This window comes from Phocoena phocoena, chromosome 4 (assembly GCF_963924675.1).
Source record: "Phocoena phocoena chromosome 4, mPhoPho1.1, whole genome shotgun sequence".
NCBI lineage: Eukaryota > Metazoa > Chordata > Mammalia > Artiodactyla > Phocoenidae > Phocoena > Phocoena phocoena.
Window position 1 is genome coordinate 25,025,384 of NC_089222.1, and position 23,134 is coordinate 25,048,517.

A 23,134-nucleotide genomic window follows, 5' to 3' on the forward strand; every position below is an offset into this window, starting at 1 on the left:
AATCTAGATCTGTATCACCTTTGTGGTATTGATTTGCTGCATTGTATGGAGGGTGCTTTGATGCCTGGATTCTGCTTAAACTTTGCATACCTTTGGCTTAGCATGCTTTTGAAATGGGTAACATTTCTGGGAGAAGTAATATTAAGCTGTTGTTTTAATGGCACTTAATATATTTAATGGGACTTTTAAAAACAGCTATTTGAAAAGAGATTTTGAAGTGGCTGAGGTTGGAGAGGATGGCCGTGGGAAGAAAAAGTGCAGAGTACTGGGTACTGCCAAGAAGTTTTTTTTTTTTTTTTTTTTGCCAAGAAGTTTTATGTCGACAAGGGACACCTAATGTTAAGAGGTATGTGCTGTGAGGGAAGAAAACTTTGCAGAAAGGAGGGGTAAAGAGGGTACTATATACAAAATTCTACCGGCATTTCACAAATTGTCATTAGTATTTAAGTATTTTGTACAGGAGAGGTTTTCAAATCACCAGTGGTGCCATAGTGTATGGTTCATCTTTATTTTAACAAAAAAGACTCTTAAATCACCAGAATCTTGGTGGATAGTTTTATTATAAGAGGCTAATCATTGAGCAGCTAGCTGCTTCATAGTAGTATAATACTGGCATTTCTTTGTAGTGATTACAGAAGTGTGCTTCTTTATTTCATTTTTAACTTGCTGTTCTTTTCTATAATTCATCATCTGACTATATATCAGGTTAATTTTGTTAGGACACTGGAGAAAGGTGCTTTATCAAGAAATAACTGACTATATCCCTATCCTTTAGTACCTTCTTCTGTAGTGGAGATGCTCTCTTGTGCTCTTGTGGGAAGCAGTAAGGGAAATAAAGTATGTTTGTGCCTAATAGATCTGTCTGAAGGGCAGAAACAAATGCTCAATTTAACTTAAATGGCCTACTTATGATTTGGAAGATGGGATATTCTTAGTATGCAGTCAGTCTTTTATCTGGGCAGTTAAAAAAATGTAACCCAAGCCAAACCCCTTTACCTAGTATATTATAAACTTTGGGGAAGGGTGTTAAAAGATTAAATTTTATTGTATGGGTATTGTTGCAACCTAAGAATAATTCCTCTTCTTCCATGCTTCCAGTGTTAGAAATATCTTCCTTATAACTGACCACCAAATTTAATGATACTAAGAAGTTTAAGATCTAGGATTAGTAGTTTAATATGTAATGAGTTCAAAAGCTATCACTAAGGGGTAAGTAGTGACTTTTACGAGCCTAAACAAATTATCAGGACTAAAAGAATTCCAATACCATATCAGTATAGATATGAGATTCAGTGGAATTTCTTTGCATGCCAAAACTTTGTGACCTATAAAGTGGTGATCAGCACTGTTATTAATAGCTTGTGTTAATTAAAAAAAAACCAAAAAACTCCTATGTTTATTTTCTGGTCATATTTGTTGCTCCATCACTAATCCTTTTATATTTTTTGTAGCTTAATTTATATTGATCCATAATGTACTTTTTCAGTTCTATAAATATGTATAATTTAAATGTATTTGAGATTAAGTTTAAGCAACACAATAAATCCTTTATGAAACTGTATTACTGCATACCTGATATTAACTAAAGTTTTATACAACTTGTAACATCACTGTGAATTAGATCTCAAGTCATATACAGACTCTAAGTACAAAGTGAACATTGCTTCTAATAGATTCAAGAATATGTTAATAATTTTTTATTTATAAACTAATTTACTCTAAAAAAATCAGCATTACCTTCTATAAGTATAATTTTTTCCTGCAGCAGTGTCTGCTCTTTTGCCAGGTGATATTCATTATCACTAATAGTCTTAATTAACAGACATAAATGGCTAAGAAATTATAGTAATAATTGTCTTTTTCCAAAAATATTCAGAGTACTACGGACAGTTCAGCATACCATGTTTCTGAGTATCTAATTTTGAAGGTTTCATCCACAACAATGTGATTACAAACATGTTGGGGTCTATGATAAATATTGGGTTTTGCACATTTGGTAAAACTACATTTTAAATTGTCTTCACTCTAAAAGTCTTGCATGTGTGTTGTTTTTTTTTCTTTTTAGTATTTGGTTCAAACTAATTTGAAGTTTGCTGTAGAGTTAACATTTTAATCAGTATTGTCACTATTAATATTTCCAGATCCAACAATTGAATTTGATCATGGCTTTGTATTTTTTTACTTCATCATTCTTTTTCCTCTTAATAATAAAATCTTCTGTTTTAAGTGTCTTTAGTAATAGTTCAATAAGAATGTTGCAGTTGCCATAGTCAAAAAGTTTGTTAGATAAACTTGGTTTGAAAAACTTTACAGATTTTTTGACAGATAAATTCTCCAGTACTTCACAACTAACTGAAAATTTGGTTACTATAAAATTAAACTGACCGACATTAATACTCCCATTTCAGTGATGCTGAAATTTACCATCATATGTCAGAAAATAAAATGAGATGCCAAGAAGAAAAGATGATTACCGGTTCTTCACTGATACTATAACATATCTCCACTGTCTTTCTCAAGTTGGCCAGGGTGAATTTGTTGCTAAGGATCCATGGGATTACAATAGTATTTTTATATACTATTTCATTTTATTAAATTGTTGGTTAGGACTCACTACATTGATTTCATGACTGCTACTGGGTTTCAACCTGCAGTTTGGGAAACATTGGTGTAGAAAGAGCATAGTGGGTAAGTGGGAGAGTGGCAACAAGGTAAATGCAGAATGATAGCAAGACCCAGGTCCCATAAGGCTTAGTAAGCTACGAAAAGATTGTGGCATTTAAAGTGTGATTAAAAATATTGAGGATTGGGCTTCCCTGGTGGCGCAGTGGTTGAGAGTCTGCCTGCCGACACAGGGGACACGGGTTTGTGCCCCGGTCCGGGAAGATCCCACATGCCGTGGAGTGGCTAGGCCTGTGAGCCATGGCCGCTGAGCCTGCGCATCCAGAGCCTGTGCTCCGCAACGGGAAAGGCCACAACAGTGAGAGGCCCGCGTACAAAAAAAATCTTGAGGATTGAAAACCTGATGTGATTTGAATTTTAAAATGATCACTGTGAATGCTGGGTGGAGAGTGGATTAAAGAGAGGTGGTGCTGGAGTAGAGGTGGGCAAACTACAACCCACAGGCCAAATCCACCCACCACCTGTTTTTGGAAGGCCTGTGAGCTAAGAATGATTTTTATATTTTACATTTCAAATGGTTGGGAATAAATCAAGAATAATATTTCATAACACTTGAAAATTATATGAAATTCAAACTTGAGTGTCCATAAATATTTATTGGAACACATTGGAGTTCATCGTGTACATTTGGTCTGTGGCCACTTTGGTGCTGCAAGAGCAGAGTTGAGTGTTTGCAACTGGGATGACATGGCCCCCAAAACCTAAATATGGCTCTTTATAGAAAAAGTTTGTTGTTACTATATGGCCCTTTATAGAAAAGTTTGTTGTTACTATATGGCCCTTTATAGAAAAGTTTGTTGACCCCTGTACTAGAGTGTAGGCAGCTGTATCAGTAAAGACGTTAATGCAGGGTCCAGGAGAGAGATGATGGTGTCTTGAACTGGGGGTTACAGTGTACAAGGGTACAAGTGGATAAGTATGGGAGATACTCTGGAGAGGGGACTGAGAAGTTTTGCTGTTGAACTTGGATACTGGTGGAACTGATTGAAAAGGTTTCTTTTTCCTTCACTGAAAAAAAGACAACCATCTAGCCAAAAAAGTAAATGGATCATGTTGCCTTTCCTTCTATATGTTATATTCTAAAAGACGAAAGATGTATGTAACTATTAAAAGCAACTTCAGTGTAAAATGAAAAACATTTCTAAATTTGCCTGACCCAAGAAGGCATTTTGACTTATAATCCTTGCTCTATAACTAGCTTCTTGCTATATATTTTAAAGTTACTCACCTCTTCTTACATATACACTCATCCTAAATATTAAGACTGTTCTGGGCTTTCTGAATGCAGTACATTGTTTTAAATGGCTTACAAATATAAACTTAGGTAGAATGCTTAGAAACCAGTCTAGGTTTCCTATAGGTTCTGTGACTATAGTTTATAGTTGTTCATTTGCGTGAATGTGTCAGCCTTGATGGGGTAGAAATTTTTATTATTTTTAGGGATGAAAATTAATTACTTGGTTTTGATTTCTAAGGTATTTTTTTCCTTGTATAGCCCCCTAACTGTAATGGGAATAGTGTTTGAAACCTTAAAGCTGTAGAATCTGACATTTGCAATACAATTACTTTTTAAATAGCAGTCTAAACTTTAAAAATGTGTAGCCATTGGTTTTGACCATTTGCTGTATGTGAAATTTATACAATTTTATAAGAATTATATGTATACAGCTCTCTATACTTTTCAGTCTCTAGCAATATGGCTGACTAAATAATCTGAAAACGCTTCTGTTTTAAATCACCTAGAAATGCTAGATAAAATATAATAAACATACATTTAAGTGAACAGCTGAGCTTTCAGGAAAGTAAGGAAAACAGATTCAAACATAAAGAAAAGACTGAAAAACAGAGGAGTATGTGAGTTGACATTTGAGTGCTCCGTGGATGGGAGCAAGAGTTATTAGTCTGGGCATTGTTGGGATTTGAATTTTAATGCCCTTGTGGAAACAGGTTACAAAGCCTTGAGTTTGTACAAAGTGGGGGAATTGGAACAACATCCAAACATGAAACCAGGATCCTTAAAGGACTACACTTTTAGCAAAGGGGTAGATGAGGAAAAGAACCCGTCCATCAGCACAGGGAGCCTACAAAGAACCTTTCAAATAAGACTTCCCTAAGAACTTGTAACTATGCTCCTGCCTCTTGTTGGCTTGGGGTTTAAATTAATATTACCTACTTGATCTGGGAAAACCTAAACTGAGAAATTAGTATAAAAAGGATTCATAGGGTAGCAAAACCTCTGAGTTATCTGGAAGAAGCAAACACAAAACATCCTTGGTGGGACAAGCTTTCAAAGGAGGCTGCCTAGTTTCCCACAGTTAACCTGCATGAAGTTGAGTTTGCAATACCCAATTAAAAAATTCAGAAGACAGTCACCTATTATCACAATAGGCACAACGAATAGGATTAAATCCCTAAGACCTAGATAATTATCATATGGAGACCATAAAATAAGTATGTTTAAAATGACAAAAAGCTTAAAATAAGGAAATTAAAACATAAGGAAGTAAATCAAAAATTTAGAAAGGAATCCAATAAAACTTAGAGAAATAAAAAATGTAGTCATTAAAAATAAAATTCATGGTGGTTCCCTGGTGGTGCAGTGGTTGAGAGTACGCCTGCCGATGCAGGGGGCACTCCCGTGCCCTGGTCCGGGAGGATCCCACATGCTGCGGAGTGGCTGGGCCTGTGAGCCAAGGCCGCTGAGCCTGCGTGTCCGGACCCCGTGCTCCGCAACGGGAGAGGCCACAACAGTGAGAGGCCCGCGTACCGCAAAAAATTAAAAAAAAATAAAATTAATGAATAATCAGCAGAAATAGTTGAAGGAGGAATAAGTGGAAGAGAAATCTGAAGAAGTTATCCAGAATGCAGGAAAGAGAGAGAGAAAGAAGAAAAATAAATCTTTAGAGACAAAGAAGTTAGAATGGGACAATCTAACATAATGTCTAAAGAAGTTCCAACAGGAGAAAAAATAATAAGGGGATGAAGCAGTATTTGAAGAGAGAATGGCTGAAAATATTGCATATGAATGAAGGGCATAGTCCTTAGCTTCAGAAAGCCTAATGATTCTCAAGCAGGATAAATAAAATCTAATCCTCACCCAGACACATCATGAAACCAAAGAAAATAGAGCAAGGGGTTTTATGGGTAGCATTCTCCTACAACTGAGATGTTGAAATCAACTCACCTGAAATAAGATTTTAAATTTATTTTCCAGTATTAGTGATAAGTTTTCACTGATCTATCTGCATGTTCATATTGGTTCAACTTTGTGAAGTGTTTGATAAGTTTTTTGCCATGGAGCATTAGTGTCTAAATATTAATTAGTAGTTCTATGAGGAAATAATTTCTTTTTGTGACTAGTTTTCTTCTTGAGGGAACTAAGGAAATACACCATCAAGAAAACTACCATTCAACATCTTCCAAAATGTGTGTGGACTTTAAAGTCACTGGTTAAAAATAATAGCATAATTTATTTGAAATTTTAACCAAAAAAATCTGTTACTTTTCTTTGTTATTCACTCATTTAGTCCAGTTTTAGAATTTTCTCTTTCTGTATCATGAAATCATTTTTTTTTCTTCTGATTTCTACTCTGATTGTTCTTTTCCTGTTTCTTATTCATAGACTTCCAAGGAACAGCTATATTTGCAAGTCACTTAAAATCATTTATTCATTGAATGTTTAAAAAGTAAGATGAAATAAAACAAAACCCACTTTGCTTTCTTTCTCCATTTAATTAGCATTTCTCTTTTGATTTATTCCCCTTTTACCTGCTGCACCAGCTGGTTAGCAGACAAGTATAGTGGGCCCTCTGTGAAAATGATTACCTCCATAATTATTCCCATTTCACCCCATGAGTTAGCTGCTTTGTTGTGGGGTAGAGTGGGGTAGAGTGAGGCAGAAGCTAATCTGCATAATCCTGACAGGTCAAATTTCGCTTTGAAATATTCTGACATTGGCCTCTACCAGCATTAGTCATAGTCTTGCTTAAGAGTTTTGTGAGCTGAATATTCTGTCGTTATTTAATCTAAACAGCTTCATTAATGAGATGTGTGTGTGTGTGTGTGTGTGTGTGTTGGGAGAGGGGGAGGAGACTAGGAATTTCGGACATCTTTCCCTTTTACTATACATACCCACAAGCATATACACGTTCACACTGCTTTTCCAAAGTATTTTCCCCTGTAAAACCTCTTCATAACATCCTCCACTTATTACTAGATCTCGTTTTTAACCATTTAACAATTAAATGTGTGTATGTATTTGAGATATAAAACTTAAATCCTTTAAGCTTATATCTTATTTTCCTAGCACGCAGTCTATGTTTTTAGACATTCTTTATTACTTTAAATATCTTCTGAAAGTTCTTCTCCTTATAATCAATCAGTTATGAATTTTAAACAACTTTTATTTTAAACTGTACATTTAAATTTTTTCTACTTTTTATGTTTGCAACTGATGTACATATTCTTTTATCAGGGTATAAGTTTTCAGCAAGGAAATGCTCACATTTTCTTTGCACATTTCCATATACAAAAATGAGTTTACGTTTTTTAATCTTTTAAATCAACAGGCTAAGTTTTCTTTACAGTCATTCTTATTTAATATGTCATGGATATTAAATTATGTTTGTATATTGTTATTTAGGTGACTATTATATGGTTAAAAAGATTTTGGAGGAAAACAGTTCAGGTGACTTGAACATAAATTGCGTAGATGTGCTTGGGAGAAATGCTGTTACCATAACTATTGAAAACGAAAACTTGGATATACTGCAGCTTCTTTTGGACTACGGTTGTCAGGTACAAGGCTAGATAATTTTATCCAGTAGCTTCTAAGTACTGTTAGATATGCCATGTTTTCTCCTTTCTTTCTAGTTTCCTTCCTCCCTTCCTTCCTTACTTTTTTCCTTCCTTTCTCTATTTTTCTTCTCTCTTTCTTTCACCTTTTATTTTGTTTTGAGCTACTAAAAATTTAAAAACAAACTAAAAAAAACCCTTTTTAAAAAAAGTATAGTATTTTGACTTGATTTATCTTTTTCTTCCCAACTTTCACTCCTGCCCCTTATCTTATATGTTTTAAACCATCCGACAGAGGTAAATTATCATGACTTATTAAAGATGACTTTGTTTTTATTACTTACATTATTATATTACTATTTACCTTATATATCTAAAAATAGTACAAGCGTTCTGGAAGTGTCAGGGGAACAGGTATTTCTGTGGCCCATATAATTTACAAGCATAAAAACAGAATACTCCTCACTTACAAAGCAATTTTCAATTTGATTTTCTCCAAAGTTTTATTAAATTGTCCTTTTTGTCTGAAATCTAGTGTTTGCTTATAGCTAAAGGTGAACGGATTTTTTTAAACTGGGAAACATTGACCTTTCTGCTTGTCTTCATATCAATTCGTGTAAAAAATCAGGCATGTGGGGCTTCCCTGGTGGCGCAGTTGTTGAGAGTCCGCCTGCCGATGCAGGGGACACAGGTTCATGCCCTGGTCTGGGAAGATCCCACATGCTGCGGAGCGGCTGGGCCCGTGAGCCATGGCCGCTGAGCCTGCGCGTCCGGAGCCTGTGCTCCGCAACGGGAGAGGCCACAAACAGTGAGAGGCCCGTGTACCGCAAAAACAAAACAAAACAAAACAAAAAAAGCAGGCATGTGTATGTCTTGAAAGAATTCAGTTAAGAGATCGGAAGGAAATTTAATAACATTATTTTCCTTCTTTTTTGGTTTGCTTATAATGGGACTTAGCATATGACTTCTGGCTCTTTTTTTTCTTTCAAACAGTATGGTTCTTTGCTCTTTTGTAGCTTTAAACTAATGAGACTTTTTTGGGAGTTGTATCAGGAAGCACTCAGAAGATTTAAAAAAAATAAGTAGGTTAGTCCTATGTATGTTTCTATTATATATATAAATATAATACATATATATATGTATTAAAACATGTGGTACTGTCTCTGTGTATACATATTTAGAGTAGAAATAAATGGCTTTCCCAGAAATTTCATTTATCCAGAACACCCTTTGAACCAGGAAGTAAGTGAAAAATACCTCTGAGCAGCCAGGGTAGATGGCGGTGAAGTTTCCCATTTATGAGCTTTATCATAGGGGTAATTCTGGAGTCCTCCTTCAAAATCTGTTTTTTCTTACTTTAGATTCCACTTTAACAAGTTTACTTAGTTTTCTAATCCATAGAGAATTACAGGGGCAACAGAAAGGGCATGAGGCTGCACTGGAAAAAAATTAGGCACAGTACCTCTGACTCTATTTAAAGAGGTCCATAGCATTAGATACCTGTTAATCTCTAAGGGTACTGTATGTTAGAGTGGTAATTGCTATTTATAACAATGGCCCAGAGTCAGTAAGGGAAAGTTAAATTATACTCAGTACGTATTACTTGAAGAAAGAAGAATATATATAGTACTTCTGAAAGCAGAAAACTTCCATCAAATTTGTTTAAATTTCAAAGTTAAACACTTAAAGGCATAAGCTTCAGTTACCTATAAAATAATGTCGCAAAGAAAGTCTCTGATGAGTCTATGTAAAAGAGGTATTAGGGTATTGATATAATAATCATTTTGTCTTTTTACATGTAAGATTCTATGTATATAAAATTTCTGCAGTATACATGGTTCTTTCACATACCTGATCACATTTGAACATCATAGGCAGCCTGTCTAGATGTTATATTTTTTATAGATCAGAAAACTGAGGCTCATAGACTGTAATGAATTGCCCAAAGTTCTAAAATAAGTAAGGGCAAAGCTAAGATTGAAGCTAACCTTTTGACTGCAAATCCCATGCTCTTTCCAGTTCACTGTGTTGCGTCTTAAATTACCTATGTCTTATCTGTCAGTCAACAGATGTCCAAGGCCTTTGGTTGGGTGTGACTGTGGAAATGAATATGTAAAACATGAGTTCTGTACTAAAGGATGTTAAAACCAATTGGACAATGAAAGTGCATATGAATTTTAAATCAATCAAATGATACCAAAGTGTATTTCATAAATGCTCGGTGGTAATAGTACTTGACCCTTGTATGTCGCTTTGAGGTTACAAAGTGCTTTCATGTATTTTATCTTGTGTTATACTAGTGGCTCTCAACCGGCAGTTTTGTCCCTTAGGGGACATTTGGCAATGTCTGGGAACATTTATGGTTTTGCAGCTTGTGGGTGGGTTAGTACTGGCGTCTGGCGGGTAGAAGGTAAGGGCGTTGCTAATCATCCTACAGTGAACAGGACAGCCCCCCACAATAACGAATTATCTGGCCTCAAATGTCAATAGTGACACCATTGAGAAACCCTGTTTTATACGTAAACTTTTGTGGTTCACAATAAATGTTTTGGAGATATAGGAAAGAGGAGATCACTGTGGTTTAGAGCTAGCAAGAAAGGTTTCATGGAAGAATGGCAGTTGAGCTCAGCCTTGAAATATTAATAATTGCTAATATTTATATAGTTCTACTGTGTGACAGGAATCTTAAATATATATTCACTTCCTTAATCCTTACAACAGTTCTATGAGATAGGTGCTATTATTATCCCCATTTTATAGAGGAGGAAACCATGGTACAGAAGGTTTCAGTAACATGCCCAAAGTTACTCCGTAAATGCCAGATCTGGAATCTGAACCCAGGTTCTGGCTCCAGAGTCCATGCTTTTACCTGCTACCTAAAACTACTGTAAAACAGGAGGTGGAGAAGGACGTAAACAAAGGCATGTAAATGTATATTCTTGAGATAGTGAATTGACTTAGCCTTTTTGAACAAAATATTTGGGTTGGATAGTAGTGGAAAATATCTGGAAAAATAACTAAGACAAAACTGATGAAAAGGGCTTGAATGCCAGCCTAAAGAATTTGGCTTTTATATGATAGATAGTGAGATCATTAAATAATTTTTGAGTAAGGATGTGATGTGTCCAATGGTATTTTAGAAAAACTAATGTAGTGGCTGTGTTCAGTACAGATTAAAAAATGGGAAGTGGGGAAGGCTATAAATAGTTTGGGTGAGCAGTTTTTATAATAATCCAGATGTGAAGAGGTTAAAGCCTGAACTGGAATAGTGGCTATAAGAATAGGGGAAAAAATGGCAGATGTGAGAGATGTTATGAAGGAAGAATTGATAGAACTTAGTATTTAAATTTGGAGGAGGGTATTGAGAAGGAGTCCAAGATGATTTGAAAATCTTAAACATGGGTTACTGGGAGAATGATGCAAGAAAAACAGGAAGTTAAGTCAAACTTGGGGCAGAGAACTGTGAATTCTGGTTTTAGCCTTGTTTATTTTGGGGCTATCAGGCAGTTTCCAGTGGAAAGCTGACATCTCTAGGGAGAGGTTGGGCTGGAGAGATACAGCAGTCGTGGCCATGGAGATGACCCGACATCATGAGAGTGGATGAAATCATAGAGAAGAGCAAACAACTAGTGCTGATTCTTTCTCAGGGAGCATCTATATTAAAAAAGGGCATTAGAAGGAAAGGGTTTCATTAAAGGAGTTAGGATATGCAACGTTGTGAAAACCAAAGAAACGGTTTTATTACGTTGCTGAGAAATCAAGGAAAATGGTAGGAAAGGCCATTGGATTTTGAAACTGGCATCAGTAGAATTAGAGAAAATGACACGCATGAGTTTGAGAGTGAGAGTGAGAGAAAGAAAACTCTAGTGGTGAGAGAAAGAGAGGATCATGTCAATTAGCAAAGAGTGAGGAAGTATTTCATGTTTGGGGAGGTTTGGGGAGGTGAGGGCTGGGACTGGTGTTTCTGCGAAGGAAGGACCAAGGTCCTGTAGAAGACCAGAGCACTAAATAGAATACCTAGGTGGAAAATTTAGCTTTGGGAAGGAATGAAATAAATGAGTATCTGAGCTTTGAGGAGAGAGTATGGGAATTGTTGAAAAGACAAATTCTGAGGTGAGAAGGGAGATAGTAACCTCATTAATACATAATAGGTGTGTACTGAATAGATTTTAATAAAGAATGGTCAAATATCTGTGAAAAATTAGGAAGCAAAACTAATGAGGACATTTGTATACCTAGAGATACTTAAATAATTTAAAACATTTTTCCCTTCGGAGCTGCCTTTGATATATCAAGTAACAGCATTGTGCAGAATAAGTCCAGGGCGACTCCTTACGTGACTTTTTTCCATAAATTTTTTTATACCTGAAGCTTATCCTTTTAAGCCTTGAAAGATTTAACATGAATCTTTCTTTATTCTTTACTAAATATTATATCTGAATATAATTTAACTTTACCATCGTAAGTGGGAATCATTGAGAGTTTAATCATTTTACTTTGCTTCATATAGTCTGAGACTATTGACACGTTTTCCCTTACATTAAGTGGCTTCAGACTGCTTTGTATTGATAGTGATTTTGCTATGCTGATATTTTATCTTCTCAATGATCAACTTTTAGCCGTTTTTCATCCTTTCTCCCTTCTTTGTTGGTTTTAATCTAGCCTGAAGGGTACTTGGGAAAGCCAGGTGTCTGTCATTTATGGACAACTCGAAGTTGGTGTGGGTGAGGCAGTTGCTTCTAGGAAAGAATGCCCATGAAGTTTGTTTGTGACAGCTCAGTATGGTTTGGGGAGAAATTTGCAGCTACATCCATGGCTATGTTTCAGATGATTGGAGTTGCCTGGTGTTTTGACTTCGAGAGCAGTGGCATTACTATAGGTAGCTTTATAGGTTAAAATTAAAAACCATAAATGAACTGTTTAGTAGTAATGAACACATGGTTCTTTTTGCTTGTTTGCTTCACCTGACCAAGTACAGCAAAAACTGAAGAGAAACGTTTGTAAAGCAGAAGAATAATAGTGCTAGCTTTTAAAGAATAGGCTACAGCCCAGTGAACCCTAAAATGTTTAAGGGATAAAATAATGAATTAAATTTCCCATGAGGGTGGGGAGTTTTTCCTGTAGGAATACATAGGCAGTTCCTAATGGTTGAATATGACCCCAACCCAATTATTTGGGGTGCTTAGTCCTATTTTTAGACATCCAGATGAAGTCTGCCATTTTTAGTCCTGTTTTTGGCATCTAGAGAAAGTGGATGAAAGCATCCTTTTCAGCTACAAAGAATATTAAAGATCTGGTATAATTTCATTTTCATGGGAGAGAATATTGATTTAAATAGTTGTTAAACAGTATAATCATTTAAAAATGTACAGGGTACATTTTTAAATAATCAGGGTATTTTCTTAGATTAAATCATTACCTATCCCCACTTTTTGCTTCTGCCTTTATGGTTTTCCTTAAAAAACAAAACAAAGCAAAACAAAAAGAAACCCCAAACCTGATGTCTCACTTGCCAAGTATCACAATAGGACTGAAGAGTTTGTTATATCGAAAAGTTGAAAAAGCTCCATTTCCTCAGCTTCTATTTAATTACTTTTTCCTCCTGTCAAAGTTGGAGCTTCAAAATGACCTATAGTTTGGGAGTAAAACTATAAAGTCACTTCTCCGGCTTGTCTCTAAGGACATTGGTATCCTAGTTCTTTGTGATTTTTACTTGCTAAGATTGCTGATGTTGGGAATTTCCTGGTGGCCCAGTGGTTACAACTCGGCGCTTTCACTGCTGTGGCCTGGGTTCGATCCCTGGTCAGCGAACTAAGATCCCGCAATCAGTGTGGCACCACCAACAAAAAGAAAAAGATTACTAATATTAATGCCATATTTGTACCATTTCAGTCAGTCGTGTGTGCTTTAAAGATGAGAACAGAGGGGCTCCACCTTCTGTTAACATATTTTTCATTGTCCCCTAGCCTCATGGTTGCATTATCATTTTTATCAGACAAAACAATCCTTTACCTGTAGTAATTGTTCTTGGCAATTTCTTTTATAGATTTGGAGTAATGAAGATTCTTTTGGTCCAAAGTTCGAGAGTAAACATCTTGAAAAAAATAACATATCAACTAATACTGCATAGATCAGCACTGTTTCATTAATAAACCCCACTATCAAGCATTCATTATTTTACCGGCTCATTCAGTGAAACCAGGACAAAAATATGTGTGTTGTGGTACACTGAAGTACTGCCAAGGCTAGCAAATATACTATTTGGACAGTCTAAATTTTTAAAAATTTAGTATTACTGTATATAATACAGTTTAAATTTAAAAAAATAGTTTTCTTTATGAATTAGTAAAAATAAATAGTTTACCTTTTTATCCTCCATTTTCATTTTTAACCTTTTTTTTTTTTTAAAGTCTGCAGATGCACTTTTGGTGGCAATCGACTCTGAAGTAGTGGGAGCTGTTGATATACTACTTAATCATCGACCAAAACGATCATCAAGACCAACTATAGTAGTTAGTACTCTTAAATATTTATTAATTTGGATTTTTAAACCAAAATAGATCTCCTGCCCCACTGCCATTTTTTTCTCCCTCCCCTCCAATTTGCTTTGTTTTAAAGAAATAGATTTTTTTTTTACTCTGTAAAATACTGCTTTAAAGTAAGTAGACATTTGCAAGAATAATTAATGTTGCTCTCAGGAAACCGTATTAAAATTCATGATATTTCTATAATTTTGCCAGTGTGATCCAGTATTTTTAGTTTGGAACATTCTGCAGGTTAAGTTGAAAATACAGATTAGCTTCCAGGTGCATTTAAAAGTTAAATATAAACAGTGACACCATAGAACTGGAAGAAAATGTAGGTGAATATTTGACTGGGAGGGAAGAACTTTGGAGAAAAATCACAGTGGCACAGGCTTTGGCTGTATAGAAGTTAAACCTCTAGAATTAAGACATCAGGCAAAATTTAGAAAGCAGATGGATAACTTTCAAAAGATATTTCCAGCATATATCAAAATCATAATATTAGATGAATTGATGAAAAATATCAAAATCAATAAAAGACATGGAAAAATCTCAAAAGAAAGTACAAAATGTTAAATCTTACTAATAATCAAATACGAGGTGCTAACTTTTGCTTATCAAACAGCAAATTTTTTGTAAAAACTAATAACCATTGATGGCAAAGGCGTAGTACAGCCTCATACACCACTGGAAGAGGGTATTTTGAAAAGTAGTTTGGCAGGATATGTCATAAACAAGAAAGATGTTCATATTGTTGAACCTAGCGCTTCCTCCTCTAGGAATTTGTAAAGGAAATGGTCAGAAATGTGGACAGAAATGTTACTTATAATCTTATTTGTAGCAATGAAAAAACCATGTGACACAATCTAAACATCCCAAAATAGAAGATTGGAAACATAAATAATTACATATATATTAACATGATATTTTTAAAAGGAATAATTAGGAACATGAAAAAATATGATACAGAAGGGGAAAAATGAGAATAGTAAACTGTACATATAGTATGATCTGAGATTAAAAATATGCACAGAAAAGGAACTGTATGGAAATGTAGCAAAATGTTACCTAACAGCAGTCATCACATTGCCAAATTAAGGATATTTTTCCTTACTTTAAAATTTTTCTTTATTGCTTTTGTAACTAGGAAGATAGTCACTAATAATTAAATAAATTCTACTGTAAAAATGAGATATTTGGGGCTTACCTAGTGGCGCAGTGGTTGAGAGTCCGCCTGCCGATGCAGGGGACACGGGTTTGTGCCCCGGTCTGGGAGGATCCCACGTGCCGCGGAGCGGCTGGGCCCGTGAACCAGGGCCGCTGAGACTGCGCGTCCGGAGCCTGTGCTCCGCAACGGGAGAGGCCACAGCAGTGAGAGGCCCGCGTACCACACACACACAAAAAAAGAAGAGATATTTGTTGTGTATCAAAATTTTAAAGTTATAACATTCATTATTGGTGAGGATGTAGTGAAACAATCAGTAAAAATTAATTTCTGGGAGTGTAAACTGGCTATACTCAGAAGAAAAATATTGTTTTAAGAAAGAATTATAAATTGGTTGCAAATTATCTGCCATATTCTGAGAGCGATGAGAAGCTCCCCTAAATTCCATACTTTATCATATATTAACTGAAATATTTTTCTCTCATTTAAACTATTACAAAGTTTGTGTAAGCATGGCTTTCTCCAGAGGATAGTTCCCACTAGTTTAAGTGGTGGTAAGCAGCCAACAAGAGTAGAGAAAAAAGGGCCAATAATATAACTCCTATCCAAAAGATCAGAAATGATCAGAAATCCTATTCAATTTTCTGACACCTATCCTGCAGTTACTAGTATATTTTGGTATACCTATTCCACCTTCTAGCCTTTTAATCCATTTACACTCTTAGGGAGGGTGAGTGTAGTGTGCCAGGGTGTTGGAGCAACTGACTGATATCATTTCATCACCATTGTCACTGCCAATCGAATACTGAGTTGTAAGGGTGGGCAGTCCTCACCTACTCAATGAAAGAACACTTTTTACACTATCTCTAACAAAGAAAATTATCCAGCCTTTGCCTGAATACCTCCAGTGACAAGATCACATTATAACGGCCTCATTACAACTGGACAGGCAGTATCAAATATTTTTATATACTTTTTTTTTTACCACCTCAGTGAATTCATTGTATATTCTTGGCTTATCAAAATTGTCTTTTGATAAATTTTCACTTTTAAATACAGGGTTTTTTTTTTGATAGTATGTAGATTATATTATGAGCATTGAAATTAGGAACTTTAATCATCTATCTCTAATAGTGTTTTTCATACAGTTAATTATGTTTCATAGGAAAAATAAGGACCATTTTTTTTCTTAAGGGATTAAATAGGATTTTCTCCTCTTTATAACCTCTTTTTTTGTAATTAGGGGGCATGGAATAAATTTTTAGATTTTTCTGTAATTTTAAAATAAATTCATTAATTTGAAGTCCCCAATAAATAGATGGGAAGTATATAAACAAACTATTCATAAGAGAGGAAAAAAAAGATAAGAATGTCAGAAAATACTAAAATTTACCAGTAATCAAAGAAGAATAAATTAATATTTCATGATAGTTTTTTCACTCATAAATTGGGAGTGATCATGCTCAGTGCTGGTGAGTAAACCTTAGTGGGGGGGTACATTCCTATATTATTGGTAATATAAACTATTAAAAGGACTTTGATAGTATGTATAAAAAGCTTCAAAATTGTTCATGGCCTTCAGACCTATAATTCCACTTCAGGGGTTCTATGTTAATGAGATAATCCTGAATTTTGAAAAAGCTGTATTCATAAAGATGTTTGTGGTAGTATTATTTATATTAGCAAAATAAAATATCTTGAACATAGAGTCTATGAACTTCCTTAAACTGCATGCAAAATTCTGTACATGAATGTTTTTCCCAGAAGATTCTGGGTTATATCTTTATGAGATCATTATAAGGGTCCTTGATCTTCAAAATATTAAGGACCATTGTTTTTAATCGTTGGTGCCAAGTCATTCATGCCAAAGTTGCCCTTAAAAAGCGGGTGTGGTGGAGAAAGGACTAAAAGGAAATACTGTAAAATGTTTTGAGTAATAGGAACATGGGCATTTTTATTCTTTCCGTTTTTGCATATTTTTCAGATATTTTATAATGTGTACACTACTTTTACAATGTTAATAAAAATTACAAAAATTAACGGTGAACTTGGTGAGCTTATACTATGGAATCAAACAGCTCACAGGAAAACATCTGTGAAAAAGTGATAAGTATTAGAAAGAATATGTAATAGTCATAAAATAGTCAACCTTCTTTATTTAATCCTGCTCTTTATTTACTAATGTTTCTTTCCTCGTGTCATGCAATCACCAGGCATGAGCCCATGTAGTGAAAGGAGCTCAGCATCCAGAATAACACTCAGCTGGGGTCTATCTGCACTTTGCCACTCTGTTGTCGTAGCTCGGGCACATTAACTTCTCTGAGCCTCAGTTTCTTCATGGGGATTATAATGTTCAATTTTGCAGGCTATTGGGATTAAATGAGATGATAAATGTAAACTGCCTAATAGTTCCAGGAGCTATGATTGTTAGTGTTTTTGTGCATTTGTAACAGGAAGTAGTATAGGTGGTGTTTGAGAATATGTAGAGAATTACACAAAATGAAGAGTGTCTCCTATTATTCCTTTCAAGTAACTTCATTGCTATCGATGTGGCAAGGTTTTGCCATAGAGGTGGAATTAAACTTTTTTTTCTCGTGCATTTATATTTTGCCTACTTTTAACATTTCTGTTTTTCCATTATATTGTTTTTCTAAAATTCTTGTTCTTTATCCTTGTCATGCATGTTTCCATAATCCTGTGAAAATGAAACACTTTCTCCTAAAGTATTTCTCTAGATATCCACACTTCTTCTTTGTTAGGAAAACAGAAGTCTGGCTGTATGAACATTTCCTATTGAAGATTTTGTCTGTCATGATTATATTGCATTTATTAACTAAAGTTGAGTTTTGAGGTTTCAAAAAATATTTGATCCTAGGAAAATGTTTATCATATTCCTCAAAATAATTTTTATATCCTTTGTGCATTCAATATTTTTCATTACATTTTTTAGATAAATGTTTTTTTGAAGTCACAAATAAGAACTTTTGGACATTTATATAAATATTTTTCAGAAACTAATGGAGCGAATTCAGAATCCTGAGTATTCAACAACTATGGATGTTGCACCTGTCATTTTAGCTGCTCATCGTAACAACTATGAAATTCTTACAATGCTGTTAAAACAGGATGTATCTCTACCTAAGCCCCATGCAGTTGGCTGTGAATGTACATTGTGTTCTGCAAAAAACAAAAAGGACAGCCTCCGACATTCCAGGTCAGAAAATTAAGGTTTAAATTAAGATGTATGATGCAGTAAGGTATATGTCAATGAAGTTTTTGTTGTTGTTGTTCTTTCTATGTCTACTTCAAGAAATATGGTACTGCAATGACTAATGAAAGCCAGACTTCTAGCTCCTTTGCTTAATACAATGAGTTCTGCATTTTAAAGAAGTATTTACTAAATGATGAATAATTAGGAAAAATTTTCAAATAATGAATAAGGTTTATCTCATACTTCTGCTGGTCAGGGATGGGGTCACTATTTGCTTTTTAAAAGCAGAGTTTATTAATCTAAGAGAATTTCCAAGCACTGGAAGGGGTAGAGATACCACTTCCTGTCTTATTTATAAGAAAATAAAAACTATTATCTATCTAACTAGATATTCAACCTGTTATGCCTCTTTTTCCCCTCTCACACAGTATCTGAGTCTTCTTCTCTTCCCATTCTCCCCAGTCAAAAATATTAAGAACAACTGAGGAGTGAATGAACAAAAAAGTACCCCTTCTTGGACAGGTTGAGCAAGATCACACATGTGCACGTTGTATAAGGTGTATGGTTCTGGGCTAGACTTGAGAATCTAATTTTCAGCATATGCCTTTATGTATATATTATCTATATAGTAGTCAAATATAGTTGAAATAGTATCAAGTATAGCATTTACTACAGAAAATGTGGTTTGGAAGTCCGAGGTCATCCGTTGACATTGTTTTCTAGTTGAGGATTGTTGTGCAGTATATTTGAAATTAGCTTTAAAGCTGTAAACCATCCACCCTCCCTCCTTCCTCACCTTTCAACAGATAGTCACAAATCCATAAATTGGAAAAGTCTCCTGGGAATCAATTTAATGTTTACTTGCAGAGATTGTACTGGATATTTTTTTCTATTTTTTTTATTAATTAATTAATTTATTTTTGGCTGTGTTGGCTCTAGAGCACAGGCTCAGTAGTTGTGGTGCATGGGCTTAGTTGCTCTGCGGCATGTGGGATCTTCCCAGACCAGGGCTGGTACCCGTGTCGCCTGCATTGGCAGGCGGATTCTTAACCACTGCGCCACCAGGGAAGTCCCTCTATTTTCAAATCTATTTTACAATGAGATCTGTGTTTCTCTTTGATAAGATCTGGTTAATAGCTATGCCAATTTCATTTAACTTTTTAGTTTTAAAATGACTAGTCTATGGGGAATTCCCTGGCAATCCAGTGATTAGGACTCTGTGCTTTCTCTGCCGAGGGCAGTGTCAGTGAAGTTGATAGGGCAATTTCAGTCCCTGGTTAGGGAACTAAGATCCTGCAAGCTGTGCAGCTTGGCAAATAAAATAAAATACTCTATAAAATGACAAGCAGAAATGATCTTTAAGACTTCTTCTAGTATTAAAATCCTTTATTAATACTAAATATAAATATTTTTCAAATATTATTAGGTATGCTTATTAAATATGTGTGTAGTTTAAGCAGTTGGAGGTGAGGGGTTGGAGCTGGAGAAAACACTTTACCTGTCTTGGTTTGAGGTGTGGAAAAAGCTTGTTTTGAAAGTTTTTAGAGGAGCTGTGGCTTGAGCTCAGTGTTTAATAAGTATGGATGAGAATTAACAGGTAAAAGGCATTTTACACAGTATGTGAGTGTGGTTTACTTAGGGATGGTCTGGTATATCTGTTGAAGACATTGAGAGAGTTTGTTATTGATGTTTGAGAAAACAGTTATAGCAAATGTCAAAGGGATCTGACTGAAGTCATTTCCAGGAATTGCTAAGCAGACCTGCAGGAGAAAAGGAAACTAACAAATGAGTAAGGGATGGGTAAAGGTTTCAGTGACGTTGAAGAGTTAGTATACTAGCAATAAGGAAGAGAGGCAATCTGTATTTCTAAGATGTTGGGTTTCAAATTTCAGAGATGATGCAGTGCCAGGTGATGCAGTCTTGCCATTTGCAACAACATGATGGAGCTTGAGGGCATTATGCTAAGTGAAATAAGTCAGGCGGAGAAAGACAAACACCATATGATTTCACTTGTATGTGGAATGTAAGACACAAACAGTCTGTGAGTTAGTTGGAGAAGGCATTCAAAGTTGCAGCCATTTCTCAAGAGTTCCCTTGAGGAACTTTTTCTTTTTATCAGACTTTCTAATGCTTGGCACACATGCCTAATTTTTTAGTCAGCTAGGGATTTGTGGAGACTATATATGAATCCTTGGATATCTTTTCTCATTTCCAAGATCTCCCTATTAAATTTCTGATTGGTCCACTCTTTGTCTCAAATCAGACTACAAGCTTCGTCTTGCAAAGCTGCAGGTTTTCCTTGTTCATCTCTACTAAGTCTAATCCTTTCAGCCAGCAGAGCTGTAGGTTTTTGGTTCCCAATGAATTGATTTTTACCCCTTTAGCACAAAGATACAGATTTACCAGCTTCAGGCTGGAAAACTGCAGTTCTCATTGAGTGAACTGGAGGCAGAGGTGAAGAGGTAGCCTCAGGTGAGAAGGCTGTGGATTCCAGCCATTCCTGCCTGAAGCTCTGGCAGTTTTCCAATAATTGATTCTCAATAGACAATTTCCAGTGACCTGAAATAGTTGATTTTTTTAAAAAAAATTTGTCCATTTTTATGCATATATTTTGTGTAGTGAAATCACTGACCTCTTCATATTCCACCATTACTTTTTTTTTTTTTTTTTTTTTTTGCGGTACACGCCTCTCACTGTTGTGGCCTCTCCCATTGCGGAGAACAGGCTCCGGACGCGCAGGCTCAGTGGTCATGGCTCACGGGCCCAGCGGCTCCGCAGCATGTGGGATCTTCCCGGACTGGGGCACGAACCCGTGTCCCCTGCATCGGCAGGTGGACTCCCAACCACTGCGCCACCAGGGAAGCCCCCACCATTACTTTTGATAGTGTTTTGAATACCAAAAATGACAGATTTAATAAAGCGAGGCAGCCTCATTACTTTTCAGATTATATCTAATTGCTTTCCATACTATGGCTATTCCATTATTACTCCAGCATAGTTGGTTGCCACCAGTACTAGCAGTCACTCTTCCTGTGCATTTTGTCACTAATCCATATTTTGAGACATGACTATGTAGGTTAATACAAAAGTCATTTTTAGAGACAATCTGATAAAATTAATTACTATAAGAATTAATTGCTATGATGGAAACAGAAAGATAAGTTGCTCAATTATATATATTTTTCTCAAGTTTTTGGACAGTTTTGGTATAGGCAAATACCTCTGTAGAAATCCTTACTTAAGATACAGGTAATTGTACTTGTTAATTAAATATCTAGATCAGAGCTGGATTTCATAAAAATTGTTTTCTTAGAAATGCATTATATAGAAAAAAATGCTTTGTATAGAGTCTATTTTTGTTTCTAAGTAAGACATGAGACCTATCAGGTAAATAAGGAATATTTCAATAAATTTGTTACATAAAAGTTTTAAATTTCCATACAGAAAAATTCCATTGCAAACAAAGTAAAAGACAAACAACCAACGAGAGAAAAGTATTTAAAACATTTTTGACTAGACAGAGGGCTAATTTCTTTTATATATAAAGAGGTTTTACAAATTGGTGATTTAAAAAAAAAAACACCAGAAAAATAGGCTAATGCAAATGAACAGGTAGTTTACAGAAGTATAAACAAATAGTAAGCATGAAAAGATGCTTAAGCTTCTAAAGAAATTCAGAGTAATACAACTCTTAAAATTCCATTTTTCATCTGTTAGGGTAGCAATGTACTAATGAAGATGTAGGGGAAAATGAGCTCTCCTTATTGTTAGTGCTTTGGAAACATCTACCAGAATTTAAAATGCACATGGTGTTTTATCCAGCAGTTCTGAATGTGCAAAGGGTATATGAACTAAAGAATAATCAGTTTTACATTATTTATGGAAGTAAAATATCAGAAACAACCTAAAGTTCCGTTAATGGAGATTGGATGGACTGCCATCAAATGGAAAACCATCCAGTTTTAGGAAATAACGAGATGACTCTATATGTAGTGACATAGAAATAGTTGTCCCTTCTAGAGAATGTCACACAGAGTGAAGTAAGTCAGAAAGAGAAAATCAAATATCGTATAATAACGCGTATATGTGGAATCTAAAAAAGTGGTACAGATGATCTTATTTGCAAAGCAGAAACAGAGACACAGACGTAGAGAACAAATGTATGGATACCAAGGGGGAAAGGGGTAGGGTGGGAGGAATTGGGAGACTGACACATATCCATTACTGATACTATGTATAAAATAGACAACTGATGGGAACATACTGTACAGCACAGGGAGCTCTACCTAATGCACTGTGGTGACCTAAATTGGAGGGAAGCCCAAAAGGGAGAGGATATCTGTATGTATGGCAGATTCATTTTGTTGTGCAGTGGAGGCTAACACAACATTGTAAAGCAACCATACTGCAATAAAAATTAATTTAAAAAAAGAAAGAAAAAAAAATTTTAAAAGTGTCTTGGAAATTCAGATGCAATAAATTTCACCTAAGAATTTTAGGGTTGTAGGCTTGTCACAAAAGTAGCATGAAAGCTGATTCCTTATGAATAACCAAAAATTGATAAAAATCAATAAACATACTCAGAAAAGAAAAAAGAAGAAATAGTTGTCCCTGTACACAGTGTGTCTGATTATGTTTGTGTGTGAATAGAAAATATCAGGAAAGATTTTCATAACTCTCTGAAATGTGACTCTCTTTGAGGAGTGGAGTTGGTGGAAGGAGGAGAATTGGGGAGCATTATGTTTCTAAACTGCTTGC

General features: G+C 35.3%; 1 protein-coding gene across 7 annotated transcripts in view; it reads left to right on the top strand.

Annotated features, from left to right (window-relative positions):
* Nucleotides 1-23,134, top strand: part of TRPC1 (transient receptor potential cation channel subfamily C member 1) — a 63,112-nt gene that overhangs the window by 3,697 nt on the left and 36,281 nt on the right. For 4 of the 7 annotated variants that reach the window (XM_065876808.1, XM_065876810.1, XM_065876812.1 and 1 more), the window contains exons 2-3: nucleotides 7,325-7,479; nucleotides 18,177-18,379. The exons of 2 other annotated variants lie outside the window; for them this stretch is intronic. In XM_065876808.1, the coding sequence (XP_065732880.1) occupies nucleotides 7,325-7,479; nucleotides 18,177-18,379 (358 nt within the window). Of the gene's footprint in view, nucleotides 1-7,324; nucleotides 7,480-13,886; nucleotides 13,989-18,176; nucleotides 18,380-23,134 lie in introns of all 7 variants that reach the window. One more of the 7 variants, XM_065876811.1, reaches the window with a different exon arrangement.